Consider the following 12,905-nt stretch of genomic DNA (forward strand, 5'->3'; position numbering starts at 1 on the left):
ACACGCTGATAGTATGATGAGCGCATCACAACGCCTCCTACGAGGTGACAGACGGGGAGAATACCGAAGAATCGCGGTAAGATGATCTCCTCTTCATAGTTTCAGCCCTAACGTCTTCCGAATATCATGTCATAGCCCATGGCCCGGTTCACGCTAAGAGCATTGTGTGTGTGAGGCTATCCCTACGTCTGCCCGGGATCCCGTCGAGGCTCTGTTCCATCAGCCCGGCAGAGGAATGCCTCCCAAACGCAACGCCATGCCCTCACCGTGGTCAGACCGCTATTGCAGGGTGCCCATAGGATTGGCCTGATCATCCTTCAGGCTTTCGCATGGACGTATATCCGACTCCATGCTCCCGTTCAGCGATTCCCTTACTGTTGTTCTCCCACTGAAGAATCATCAATATGGCGGCAGCACATTCGAAGAAAGAGGACCAACTGACAAAAGGCAAGTCTAATTCGAACCGCCTGGCTGCAGATGCCCCGCCGCCTGCATATTCACCCGCCGAAGATGGCGATGTGCAACTCTTAGCCCGATTGGGATACAAACAGGTGAGTTCATAGGGAAATGAAAGTCATATTCATCGTCAGGCTCCATGCTAACCTTTGAGAGGAACTCCGACGTGAATTCAATAAATGGTCAACAGTATCCTACGCAATATCAGTCCTCGGTGTGCTAGGCTCCCAGCCAGCCACATACGGAGTCCCTCTGGGAGTTGGCGGTCCAGCAACTGCCGTTTGGGCCTGGTTCGTTGGATCGTGCATGTCTGCCGTCATTGCAAGTTCGGGTATGGCTCTGCCATTTACGATGCGCATGCAAGCATTCAGCTGACAAAGACTAGTCGCTGAGCTGGTCTCGGCTTACCCTACTGCCGGAGGTATCTATTTCGTCACCAAGCATGTTGTCCCGCCCAAGCATGTTGCAATCTGGGGATGGGTGATAGGCTGGGCCAACTTCCTTGGTCAAGCGGCTGGAGTCGCGTCGTTGGCCTACACGATTGGTCAGATGGTGTTGGCCGCGGCGAGTATCAACTCTGGAATTACTGAGGCTGGCTATCAATATTCGCCGTGAGTTATTGAACGGCCCTATTGGAATAACAAGTCACTGACGCTATCTAGAACACCCAGACAAACCGTGGGCCTTGCGCTGGCGGTATTAGTAGTTTTTGGAATCATTTGCAGTCTAACAACAAAGAAACTGCATCAGATCATTCTGTGGTTCGCTCCTATCAATATCCTGGCGACCATCGGCATTTGCATCGCGCTTATAGTCTGCACCGAGGATAAACGCAGCGCGACTTTTGTGTTCACTCACTTCACCGATGGCTCTGGCTGGGGCAGCAAAGGCTGGTCATTCCTTCTTGGGTTTCTCAATGTCGCGTGGGTAATGACCGATTACGACGCCACAACTCATCTTTCTGAGGAGACACACGACGCTGCCATCCGCGGGCCCTGGGCGATCGTTAATGCGATCTTTGTCACTGGTATTCTTGGCTTCATGCTGAACGTCACTTTTGGTTTCTGTCTCACGGAGAATTACGTGGACGATATCGTGAACTCGCCAACAGGTTTCCCTGCCGCCCAATTGTTCCTCAATGCCGGGGGTCGCAGCGGTGGTACCGCCATGCTGTTCCTAGTGATTCTGGTCCAATTCTTTACCGGCGCATCCGCTTTACTGGCCAATGCACGCATGACTTACGCTTTCGCTCGCGACGAGGCGCTTCCATTTTCCAACTTCTTCAGCAGTATCAACAGGGTCACCGGGACTCCGTTCAACGCCGTCTGGCTGGTCGTGTTCTTCTGTGGCTGCCTCAACCTCATCGGCCTCGGGTCGACCGAGACCATCACAGCCATCTTCAACTTGTGCGCTCCATGCCTGGACCTCAGCTACATCGCAGTCATCTTCGCGCACCTGTGGTACAGCAACCAAGTCAACTTCGTCCCTGGCCCCTTCGACCTCAACAGCATCCTCAAGCCGCTGAAGGTCAGCAAGCCACTGAACATCATCGCGATCGCCTGGGTCGTGTTCATCAGTGTAGTCCTGTTTTGCCCGACCAGCAAGCCTGTCACCGCCGAGAATATGAACTACGCCATTGTCGTCGCAGGTTTCGTGGCGCTCTTCTCAATGGTCTGGTGGTTCGCTGGAGCACGGAAGAAGTACACGGGTCCGAGAACGCAGGATGTTCTGGACGGCGTCGACGACGGACATGCGGGCATGTCTGGGAGAGACGATGAGTCGCACGACTACGCGACTTTTGTCTGAGGGGAAATTGAAACAGCGCAAACATGACATTTTCTTACGATTTGACGACAACTGATCTGTGCTGGACATGGACCGAGGCCTGGCGCCTTCTCATTGGAGTCCCTTCGCCTGAGGGAGACCATTCAAACTCCTTACTACGATGTGATAGGGACAGGCAGGCGTCACCATCGCATTTGGCAAGTCGACAGGAGAAGTAGATAATGCGAAAGTGATGGGTGATTCCATCTTCTCAATGAAAATCATAGAAATCCAGCTTCTGAGCTCAATCTGCTGGTGACTGCGTCAAATTGGTAGATTCAGGTAGACCTTGTCCCTTCCCCAAACCCCATAAGAAGAAGATCAATGCGTGTTTGAGGCATTGTTCACATCCAGGTCTGCAGTCATTGATCGCCCTGGGGAACGTTTCCGCGGTTGATGGGCTGGAGTTGTCAGCAAACGCCTTGGCGCCGGGATCGCGTGCGATGATTCCAATCTCGGCGGCTTTCAGCCGCTCATGTATATTAGCTGAACGACACTCTCGGCTTTTAGCATTCCCTGTTTATTTGAAAACAAAGATGTCGGGAACGTCGATTGAATTGTCTCACATCGCCAGGCCCCAAGCCGCTGTTGCTAAGTCTGCCAGCACGCGGCGGCCCTCCACGATCATTGAGGACTCTCAAGATGACCAGGCGACTTCACATAGTCTCGAAAGGACAGCGACGGTCTCTTCAAAGAGTACGACCACTGTTGTCATCGCGTCCGTCACACTTATCACTGGCATCAGCACTCTACTCAATGGCTTGACGACTGTAATTCTGCCCACCATGGCTGTAGACCTCGACATTCCGAGCAACCTTTTGCTTTGGTAGATAATCAGAAACTGTGCTAAAGATTACGTGCGTGCACTAATACTACTGACAGGCCATCATCCATACAAGCGCTGACATGCGGTTGTGTCCTCCTGTTGTCCGGCTCCATTGCAGATGCATTAGGCTCTCGGTTCATGTACATGCTTGGGTCGATCTTGCAGTCAGTCTTTACTCTTGGTTGCGGCCTCTCGCGCAACGCAACGCAGCTCATTATCTTCCGGGGTCTGAGTGGAATTGCCATCGCCTTTTGTCTGCCCTCAGCCGTGAGCATCATCACATCCACCCTGGACGGGAAGCGTCGCAACTTCGCGTTCGCCGCCATGGGAGGCGGTCAGCCTGTCGGATTTTCTATCGGCCTCACTCTAGGTGGTGTCTTGACTGACAGCATTGGCTGGCGGTGGGGCTTTTACTCCGCCGCCGTTGCTAATACCGTTGTCATCGTCGTGGCTCTTTGGGGCCTGCCTTCGTCAATTGATGGAGTTGGCGATACAAGCGTCGCTGAGATACCGAGCTGGCCACAAAGGTGGCATCGAGTCAAAACCGAGATTGACTGGGTGGGTGCCCTCATTGCGAGCACAGCACTCGCAATGCTCTCCTACGTCTTTGCCTCTATCGCAGGCAGCCGCTCTTCGATAAAGCAGCCGTCCAGCATCGCTCTGTTGGTCGTTGCTCTTCTTCTGATTCCTCTCTTCATCTTCTGGGTAGGTCGCCAGGAGAACAAAGGCAGACCAGCCATCATCCCGAACTCGCTGTGGCGGAACCGGATCTTCTCGACAATCTGCATCGCTGTTTTCTTCACTTGGGGCAGCTTCAATGCGCTCGAGACGATCTTGACGTTCTATTTCCAGGATGTGCAGAAATACTCCGCAACACAGACATCGATCTATTTCCTACCCGCACCTATTGCCGGAGTCCTCATCAATCTGGCCATGGGATATTTGGTGCAACGGGTCCAAGCTAATTGGCTCGTGATCATTGGATGCGCTATTTCGTTCGGTGCTCCTATCGCGATGGTAAACACGAATACTGATTCGAACTACTGGTCCACTGGTAAGGGATTTCGATGCTCCATTAAAATCTTGCTTTCGCTGATAGAGCCTACCATAGCTTTCCTCGCGAACATCCTCAACCCCACCGGTGCTGATTCGTTGTTCACCATTTCCAACCTGCTAATCACTTCGGTCTTCCACGCCAAAACGCAAGCCTTGGCCGGCGGCGTATTCAACACAATCTCCCAGGTCAGTAGACCCTCCAGCGAACCGTGACGTTTCCTAAGGCTAATTGACCTGCAGATCGGCAAATCCGTGGGCTTGGGACTGGTGGCAGTCATTGCCGCCGACGTGACGCAAAAGTCCGGCTATGAGGACAAGAAGAGCCCGGAGGCACTGCTGGAAGGCTACAAGGCCACTTACTGGTTTTGCTTTGCCTGCATCGCGGTTACGGTGGCTCTGAGTACTTGGGGTTTGAGGGGCATTGGGAAGGTCGGTCATAAGCGTGATTAGTCATGGCCGAGGAGTCCCTCTGCGTATGTATACAATAGAATCCGCTTCGTCTTATACGACCGTTCGTGTCCGCCTGACCCGGGCTGCTCAGAAGTTGTAAGCGTTCTTTGGCATGTGCTGTCTTTTTTCCCTGTGACTTTCCCTTGCCTGCGACATAATGGTGCAGATCTGGGTTTCGTCTTCGATGATAGCACAATTTTGCCATAATTTGCAACTATTGATTATCCGTCGCTACCATTGTACGCTTGTCATATTGATCTGATGCTCATCCTTTCTGGACATGAGCAGTCGCAAGCTTTGGAAGCCAAGACTTCCGCGGCTTCCCTGCATCTTCATCTCGCATCGCGCAAGGTGAACCTTTCTAACTCGGGCATGACGGGGTTACCATTACGGCCGGCGCAATTGCGCTGCTTGTCTGGAATCTCTGGACGACTCTATGCTCCACGCGTAGCGCCCCGCGCATGTTACGCGACGAAATGGCTCTCATCCCGAGGCCTTGCGACAACACCAAATGCGGGCCCAGAGGCAGTCCCTCTCCGGAAGCATCTCAAGGACGAAGCGAAACGGAAGAAGGCTGAGGCAAAAGCATCGTACAATGGCAACAAAAAACAGAAGGTGGACCCTAGGCTGGAAAAATGGGAGCTTACCGTTGGTATTGAGGTACACGCCGAGTTGAACACAGCTTGTAAGCTCTTCTCCAGCGCGAAGACGGCTTCGGCGGAGGGCAATGGCTTGCCGAATAGCCAGGTAGCGCTCTTTGACGCTGCAATGCCCGGGGCGCAGCCGCAATTCCAGCATGCGACTCTGCTGCCGGCATTGAGAGCCGCAATTGCGCTCGGATGTCAGGTACAGCGCAAGAGCGGGTGGGATAGGAAGCACTATTTCCATTGGGACCAGCCGAACGGATACCAAATCACTCAGTACTACGAACCCTTCGCGAGAGATGGCATACTGGAGCTCACTGTTGAAGACGGCGTCCCGTCTTCCGAGTTGAACGGAGCATCAAGCTTGAAGATTGGCGTGAAACAAATCCAGATGGAGCAGGACACCGCGAAGACAACGGCACACCCACCCTCGACTTATCACATCGACTATAATCGTGCCGGTCACCCCCTCATCGAAGTCATTACCTTGCCGCATATTCATTCACCGAAGACGGCGGCGGCTGTTGTTCGCAAGATTCAAGCCGTCTTGAAGAGTGTGGATGCCTGTGTCACTGGCATGGAACTGGGGGGTTTACGTGCCGACGTTAATGTCTCGGTCCGCCAGCGTGGCACTGACGGTGCTTCTTCATACAGCGGTGTATCTGGCCTTGGACAACGGACTGAGATCAAGAATTTGAGCTCTTTTAAGGCCGTGGAAGATGCCATCATCGCCGAGCGTGATCGCCAAATCTCAGTTCTTGAATCAGGAGGTGTGATTGAGGGCGAGACCAGAGGCTGGTCTTTGGGCGCTACCGAAACTACACGTTTGCGCGGAAAGGAAGGCGAGGTCGACTATCGCTACATGCCGGACGCCGATCTTCCTCCTTTACTGATCGCCCCCGAGCTTATTGAGCACCTGCGATCTTCCTTGCCGGAGCTGCCCGATAGCACGGAAGAAAGAGTGCAAAGAGATTACGGCCTCAGCGCCAAAGACGCCAAGTCAATCGCAAGCCAGGACGACGGAGATCGCCTGGAGTACATGGAAGAGACTGTCCATCTTTTGAAAGAGAAACTTGATTCTGCTGTCAGTGATCAACCAAAGCTCGGCAAGATTGTAGGCAACTGGGTACTCCACGAACTCGGGGGCCTGCAAACGTCGAACGAAGAGAGCTGGGACTCAGTTTCTGTTGCATCTGCAGAGCTTGCAGACATTATCGCGAACGTCACGCAGAAGCAAATAACCGCTCGAGTAGGCAAGCAGCTTCTGGCGAAGCTAAATGGTTTACCCCTAGACGACAAGCGACCCAGCGTGGAAGACCTTATCGACGAGGGAAACCTCCGTTTGCGACCGTTGTCACAGGAAGACTATGAAGCGCTTGCTCAGTCTATCATGGATGAAAATCCCGACATGGTGTCAGCAGTGAAAGACAAGGGCCAGAAGGGCAAAGCAATGTGGTTCGTAGGACAGATGGTACGAAGGGGAGAAGAAGGCACTGTGGAGCCTGAGCAGGCAAGAGCAGTTGTGGAAAAATTGCTTGGTGTATGATATCCAACAATTGAGAACACTACTGTCACTACGTCGAGAATCGAATAACACAAGCCTTGTGGCTTCCACATCGGCAGGACTTCCGAATATGCCACGCCTTCTTATCGAATCCAGCCCCAAACTCTCTTGCGACTACGCATTTGAAATCCGAAAGAGCCGCTGCCATGCGACACCCGATAGCGAATCTTCTATAAGCCGCAAGCATATCTTGTCGTGCTCGTGTGATTGATATGCGCCGCTGTGGCATGTCAGACCAGGCTGTTGGCTAAAAGTCTTGTCGCGTCTTGTGTACGCCAAAAGCGGAAGGTGTCAAGCTTCGTCAAGACACTACAGCGCCGTCACACTCAGCAGGATCAAAGGACAGTTTGCTCGATAGCCCGTGAGTTGCAAATGGCTGTATGCATGCTCGTTCTTGACCCCATGACTTCCTGTCAGCGACTGCACCCCGCATTGATTGGATACGATACCGGTTCTCCTCTTGGCGCATCTTTCTCACTTGGCAATGCAACCCAATGCGAGGCAAGGTCGTTGGTATCACTCGGCGCCAATGGAGCTGTCTCTGTGCGTCGGTACCGAGATTGTCGTGTAACACAGGGCCTGTTCTAGCCGCGGTGTTTACTGTACGAGGCACCTGATCAACCTACAGTGCATGCATGGATTTAAAGGCCGGTTCGCCACTTTTCAGCTGTCTTGCAGGCAGAATTCCAAGGTTACACGATGTCTTCCGGGGCAGCTCTCGATATTGTCGATGCCGCAGCTGCGGACTACCCGGCTGTGGCGAAGGGTATGAAAGATCCGTCCGTGGTTGAGAAACAGGAGCCCATCATTTCATTTTCCGATGATTTGGTCGGTCCAAATGGCGAGCAATACCCCACTGCGGAGGACTGGACCCATCTCCGACGTGTCTATGGCAAAGTCGACTGGGTAAGTGTGGAACCTGATCGATGGGCCAATCGCTATGCTGACTTCAAGCCTTCCACGTGATTAGATGATTTACGTTATTGGCATAGTCGAGATGTGCGAGCGATTCGCATATTATGGAACCACTGCCGTCTTTGTCAACTTCATTCAACAGGAGCTGCCCGATGAAGGACCATTTCCTGCTGCGGGTGCTGCGGGTACTTATGGACAACCCGGTGCTTTAGGAATGGGCCAGCAGGCATCCACTGGTCTTGTTCAGTTCAACCAGTTCTTCTCCTATGTCATGCCAATGGTCGGTAGGTTACGAGCACTCCCTTGTTTTCGTACAGGAGCACCACTAAGCATCAATAGGTGGCTGGGTGGCAGACGAGTACTGGGGGAAGTTCAAGACAATCTACGTTGCCATCGTCCTTGCCACGGTTGGACACATCTTGATCATCATTGCCGCCATCCCATCGGTGATCAGCAACCCAAATGGCGCGCTCGCCTCTTTCATCATCGGCCTCATCTTATTCGGCAGCGGAGTCGGTTTCTTCAAAGCCTGCATCTCTCCCCTCATCGCAGAACAGTACGAGCACAGCCACCCAAAGGCGTTTATTCGCACCGAGGCAAATGGCGAGCGCGTGATCGTCGACCCTGGAATCACGATCTCCAGAGTCTACATGCGATACTACCTGCTCATCAACATCGGCGCTTTGGCAGGCCAGATTTCTATGGTCTATGCTGAGAAGTACGTTGGCTTCTGGCTATCATACCTTTTGCCCACCATCCTGTTTGTCTTCTGTCCAATCTTGATGGTTTCCTTGAGCAAGCACTACGTCAAGAAGCCACCTCAAGGCGATGTGCTCGTCAAGTCCATCAAGCTGTACGGACTTGCGATGAGCGGGAGATGGTCGCTGAACCCTGTCCGCACGTACAAGAACCTGTCGTCCCCGGATCTGTGGGACGGAGCCAAGCCGAGCAACCTTGCCACGAAGCCCAGCTGGATGACATTCGACGACGCATGGGTCGACGAGGTACGACGTGGTATCAAGGCGTGTCAAGTCTTTCTCTGGTTGCCGATCTTCTGGCTTCCATACGGACAGGTAATGTTCGCCGGCCATTCCGTTGAACTTCCGACTGACCTTGCTCGTAGATGACCACCAACTTGGTCTCGCAAGCTGCTACCATGGAACTCAACGGCGTGCCCAACGACGTTGTCCACAACCTGAACCCTTTCGCTCTCCTCATGTAAGTCAACCGCATGAGCCTGCTCTACAATGGTATCCCATGAAATTCACTGACATACCGACTCACAGATTCATCCCCATCTTCGACAAGTTCTTCTACCCACAGCTCGCGCGCATGGGCATCAACTTCACACCATTGAAGAAGATCCAGGCCGGCTTCATCTGTGCTATGCTCTCAATGATTGTTGCGGCCTTGGTACAGCACTTCATCTATGCCAAGTCGCCTTGCGGCAAATTCGCCAGCGACTGCGAGACTCCCCCGAACCTCACCGTCTGGGCTCAGACGCCGGCATACATCCTCATTGCATTCTCCGAGATCTTCGCCTCGATCACTGGTCTCGAATACGCATACACAAAGGCCCCGAAAAACATGCGCTCGCTTGTGACTGGTGTCTTCTGGTTCACGCACGCCTTCTCGTCGGCGATTGCGCAGGCTTTCGTGCCCTTGGCCACTGATCCGTTGTTGGAGTGGCTGTTTGCCGCTATTGCCATCCTGACCTTCTTCGGATGGCTTGGATTCTGGTGGACTTTCAGAACCCTTGACAGGGAGAACGATGCTCTTGACAAGCTGCCAGAGGGTGACTACCTTTCCAATTCGGCCGCATTGGCTGAGAAGACTGAGGCCGCCGAGGGGACGCGGAGCAACTAGGTAATTTTAACGGGGAAATCACGTGTGTAAATCGATGCAAGAACCTCGACATTGTCCGATCCTACGTAACACAGACATAAATGAGGACAGTCACGTGTGATATCTTTATGAGACTTGAACCCATGAACGTCATACGAGCGTAGGTGCGGTACCACAAGGAGCACAATAACATATCTCGATACCATGATGCCAGAACCACCCTCAGACGCTGTAGCAGTCAGTCCGTTCACAAGGATCTTCAGGATTAGGCGCAAGGTTAGCCGTTGCTATCTCAGGGCGGAAGGGAAGCTCTGTCCCTCCACCCTCGGCCATGGCACACTGCGTAGTCCATCCGTTGATGTAAGATACGACGCCAGGCCACCAATAACACGAATTAACAAAATCTCCAGTCGTCGGATAGGCATCACAAATGAGTTATAACTTGTAAGCTGACTGTTACCTTTGGTCACGTACACAGTGAGTCCACCCCGTGCTGTGTAGATAATAGTACTGGCTGCATTGACATCATTTGTAGCGAAGAGCGGGGGATCGATGACATTGGACGTCGCTACAGCTCTAGTGGGCTCAAAGTTCATTTCAGAAGCGTTCTATGTGCTCGTGATTATGAGGTTGGAATCGTCGTTGAAGATCAATCGAACGTCACCGGCCACGGCAGTAGCCTTGGTAAGACATCGGACCGAACTTCTGTAGATGTTCTAGAACTAAGTGGATACGCAACTCCTGTGCGTATCTCACAGGAGCACATTTGGGTAGGAATAGGTCACGCAGCGTTGTATAGACGTTGGAAATGGGGTTCTCTAGGTGGGAATCGGCGTCGTTAGATGGATCGGCGGTATGACTGGTAGTGGTGAAGAATGGTGGAAGGGAGGTTGATAACTTTTATTGGCGATGGATTCTGAACGATGTCGGTGAGCTAAAGGCTCATAGATTTTATCTAAAGTGGGTCGGGGGGACCTACTGCCCGACTGCTCCGCTGCTGCGTATTTCACATTGCGGTAAAGGAAGGTTACCAGCGCTGGTGCAATTTCTGGCAAGACGCTGGGTGCTCAAAGTAGGGTTCAATCATTCATGCCGCTGTGTTTTCAACAACGTCACGTTTGGCTTCGGAAATGAGACTTCTCGCGATCTAACAGTAGATTTGCAGAACATCAGCTATGACCGACCTGACTCATCCCAATTGCTCATCTCAACTATACCGGTACTCATAAATTCTGTAATCACTCACCTGTGGCTACCAGTCGAAGTATGTCAGCAGTTCGGAAAACTGTTCGACATCACATGGGACGAGACCGCACAGCTATACCTGCTGGACGCGGATACACACGCGTACCTGTCGAAGCTCAACAATACCTTCACTTTTACGCTCGGCCACGCGGGCTCAGGAGGGGATGTGGTGGATATTGCGCTCCCATATAGTGCTTTTAATCTCGAGGGCAGCCCACCTTTCATTGACCATCCGTCCAAGTATTTCCCTCCCAGGCGCGCCGAAAGACCGGAGCAGTACATGCTTGGACGGATGTTCCTTCAAGGCGCGTATGTCGTCGCCGACTATGAGCGACAGAACTTTTCGGTATCCCAAGCTTTGTTTCCAGATGCCTCTCAAAAGTCCGGCAACACCATAGTACACGGGCCTGGAGAATGCTACTTCACTGAGCGCTGGAGACATCGCCGGCATCGTAGTGGGTGCCGTAATAGCGATCTCGATCATAGCAGCCGGAATGCGGTGGTGTGCGCGTTGGCGGAAGACCAAGGCTATCGTCGTGAGTCAGGGGAAGCCAGAGGGACCTCTGGTGGGAGACCACAAGCCTGGCATGGAGCTCGATGGACTCGACTCCCAGCGACATGAGCTAAGCTATTTGAAGGGCAATCTTGAGTTGGACGGAGTTCATATAGTGCTCACGGAGCTGGATCAGCAGACCGAGCGGCAAGTTGAGTTGGCTGGCAGTGATGCAGTTTCGATTGCGAGAGATTCCGCCCAGAGACGTGAGCTGCCATAAGCGTGCAGAATTGTAGAAACACTGGAAATGTATCGTCGTTGTCGTGTCCTTGTCAAGAAAGCACAACGTCGTCGTAAGGACCTGTCAAAGCGGGCATACCATCTAGTTACGTAGAGCCCACGTGGATTTGGATCCACGGAACGAGTGACGACCTAGTTGGCTGACCTTAACGAGATGCTACCAGCGAGGCTTCAAGTGGAGAGACACGTGGAGAGACTTGAGCTGCCTTGAACGAGCACGCCACGGGTGACACGATAATAATGGCAACACCATTATGTCTTCGCCAGGCAACAGAACACACCACCAAGAAATTGTCATGCACCCCGGATCAGACGATCCGTCTTGTCACTAGGGAGCCTCTCAGCCTTATGCGATCACATGAAATGCGCGCAAAGATGTCAGCCAAGCGGATAGAGGTCTTTGTCCTCCTGCCAGCCAAGATCATATTAGTCACGGCATTGATCGCGAAAATGGCAGGCAGCGGCACGCCCTTTGTATGCCGAGTGACGCTCGGTATGCCGCTGAGGCTTGCTGATTTTGGAGCACCCCCGTAGTCTTGTGTATAGGCCCGACATGAGCATTGTCCAGGAGGCCTGGACCGTTAAAAGCCTTGGAAGACGTATTGACAGGGAGATACAAGCGGCCGGTCTTGCGATAGCGAGAAGTATAGATGAATCTTTCCGTCCTTTCAAGCTCGTGAGCACGTTTACCAAGAAAGCGGCAGGTCGATTGTGCTTCGCTGGGGCAAAGCCGAGCCCTGGCGCTTGCGTGTCGGGCTTGCCTACAATTGACCCTTGCGCCGAGAAACTGCGCCTCTAGTCGACGAGTAGCGCGAGGGCCGCTGAGGCTTCGTCGTCCACGGCTTCAGAGGTCAGCCACGGAGCAATTGAGAGGGCCTTTCCGTGGAGCCATGCTTGATCGCTGGGCTGATCCTGCAACACGTGTGGTGGCTGCCTTGGCGGAGGTCGTCCCTCCGCTGGCCATTAAGACTGGCATCGTATAGGGGTGCCATGAGCCTCAGACCACAATCCATTCAGCGCTGTAAATTGCCGCTTCCAATTCTTTCACCTGCGGAAAAAACTGTTGCGCCATCCGTGGTACTTATCCGGCCGGTTGTAGGCCCGTAGGCAATATTTGTGGACGCCAGTCAGCCTCTTCACGGCGCGCCGGATCAAGTAGCATGAACGATTCGCTGGGACAGATGGCACGCGGTCCAAGCAAGCCAAGCCAATACGCTCGCCGCCGAAGTCGCACGGCGAGCAAGATAACGGACCGAACAACGCACGCCGTGGCTTGGATGGAGAGAA

At 53.1% G+C, this 12,905-nt stretch overlaps 4 protein-coding genes across 4 annotated transcripts; all 4 read left to right on the top strand.

Moving 5' to 3' along the window:
* Window positions 1–344: 344 nt before the first annotated feature.
* WHR41_08806 (uncharacterized protein) lies at window positions 345–2,515 on the top strand. Its single transcript, XM_069377410.1, has 4 exons — window positions 345–551; window positions 613–787; window positions 842–1,067; window positions 1,119–2,515. The coding sequence occupies exons 1-4, from the start codon at window positions 405–407 to the stop codon at window positions 2,260–2,262; spliced, it is 1,692 nt and encodes a 563-aa protein (XP_069225598.1). The 5' UTR covers window positions 345–404; the 3' UTR covers window positions 2,263–2,515.
* A 256-nt stretch (window positions 2,516–2,771) lies between these two features.
* On the top strand, window positions 2,772–4,612 carry WHR41_08807 (uncharacterized protein; the record flags this gene model as incomplete). Its single annotated transcript, XM_069377411.1, has 4 exons — window positions 2,772–3,106; window positions 3,163–4,160; window positions 4,218–4,348; window positions 4,403–4,612. The coding sequence occupies exons 1-4, from the start codon at window positions 2,817–2,819 to the stop codon at window positions 4,610–4,612; spliced, it is 1,629 nt and encodes a 542-aa protein (XP_069225599.1). The 5' UTR covers window positions 2,772–2,816.
* Window positions 4,613–4,984: 372 nt separating this feature from the next.
* WHR41_08808 (uncharacterized protein) lies at window positions 4,985–6,802 on the top strand (the record flags this gene model as incomplete). The annotated part of the gene is made up of 1 exon (XM_069377412.1): window positions 4,985–6,802. The coding sequence occupies one exon, from the start codon at window positions 4,985–4,987 to the stop codon at window positions 6,800–6,802; it is 1,818 nt and encodes a 605-aa protein (XP_069225610.1).
* A 717-nt stretch (window positions 6,803–7,519) lies between these two features.
* WHR41_08809 (uncharacterized protein) lies at window positions 7,520–9,720 on the top strand (the record flags this gene model as incomplete). The annotated part of the gene is made up of 5 exons (XM_069377413.1): window positions 7,520–7,726; window positions 7,791–8,019; window positions 8,075–8,808; window positions 8,859–8,953; window positions 9,022–9,720. 5 exons carry the CDS (start codon window positions 7,520–7,522, stop codon window positions 9,599–9,601), a joined length of 1,845 nt encoding a protein of 614 aa, XP_069225601.1. The 3' UTR covers window positions 9,602–9,720.
* Window positions 9,721–12,905: the final 3,185 nt, after the last annotated feature.

This window comes from Cladosporium halotolerans (assembly GCF_011745625.1).
Source record: "Cladosporium halotolerans strain TM138-S3 chromosome Unknown Sca49, whole genome shotgun sequence".
NCBI lineage: Eukaryota > Fungi > Ascomycota > Dothideomycetes > Cladosporiales > Cladosporiaceae > Cladosporium > Cladosporium halotolerans.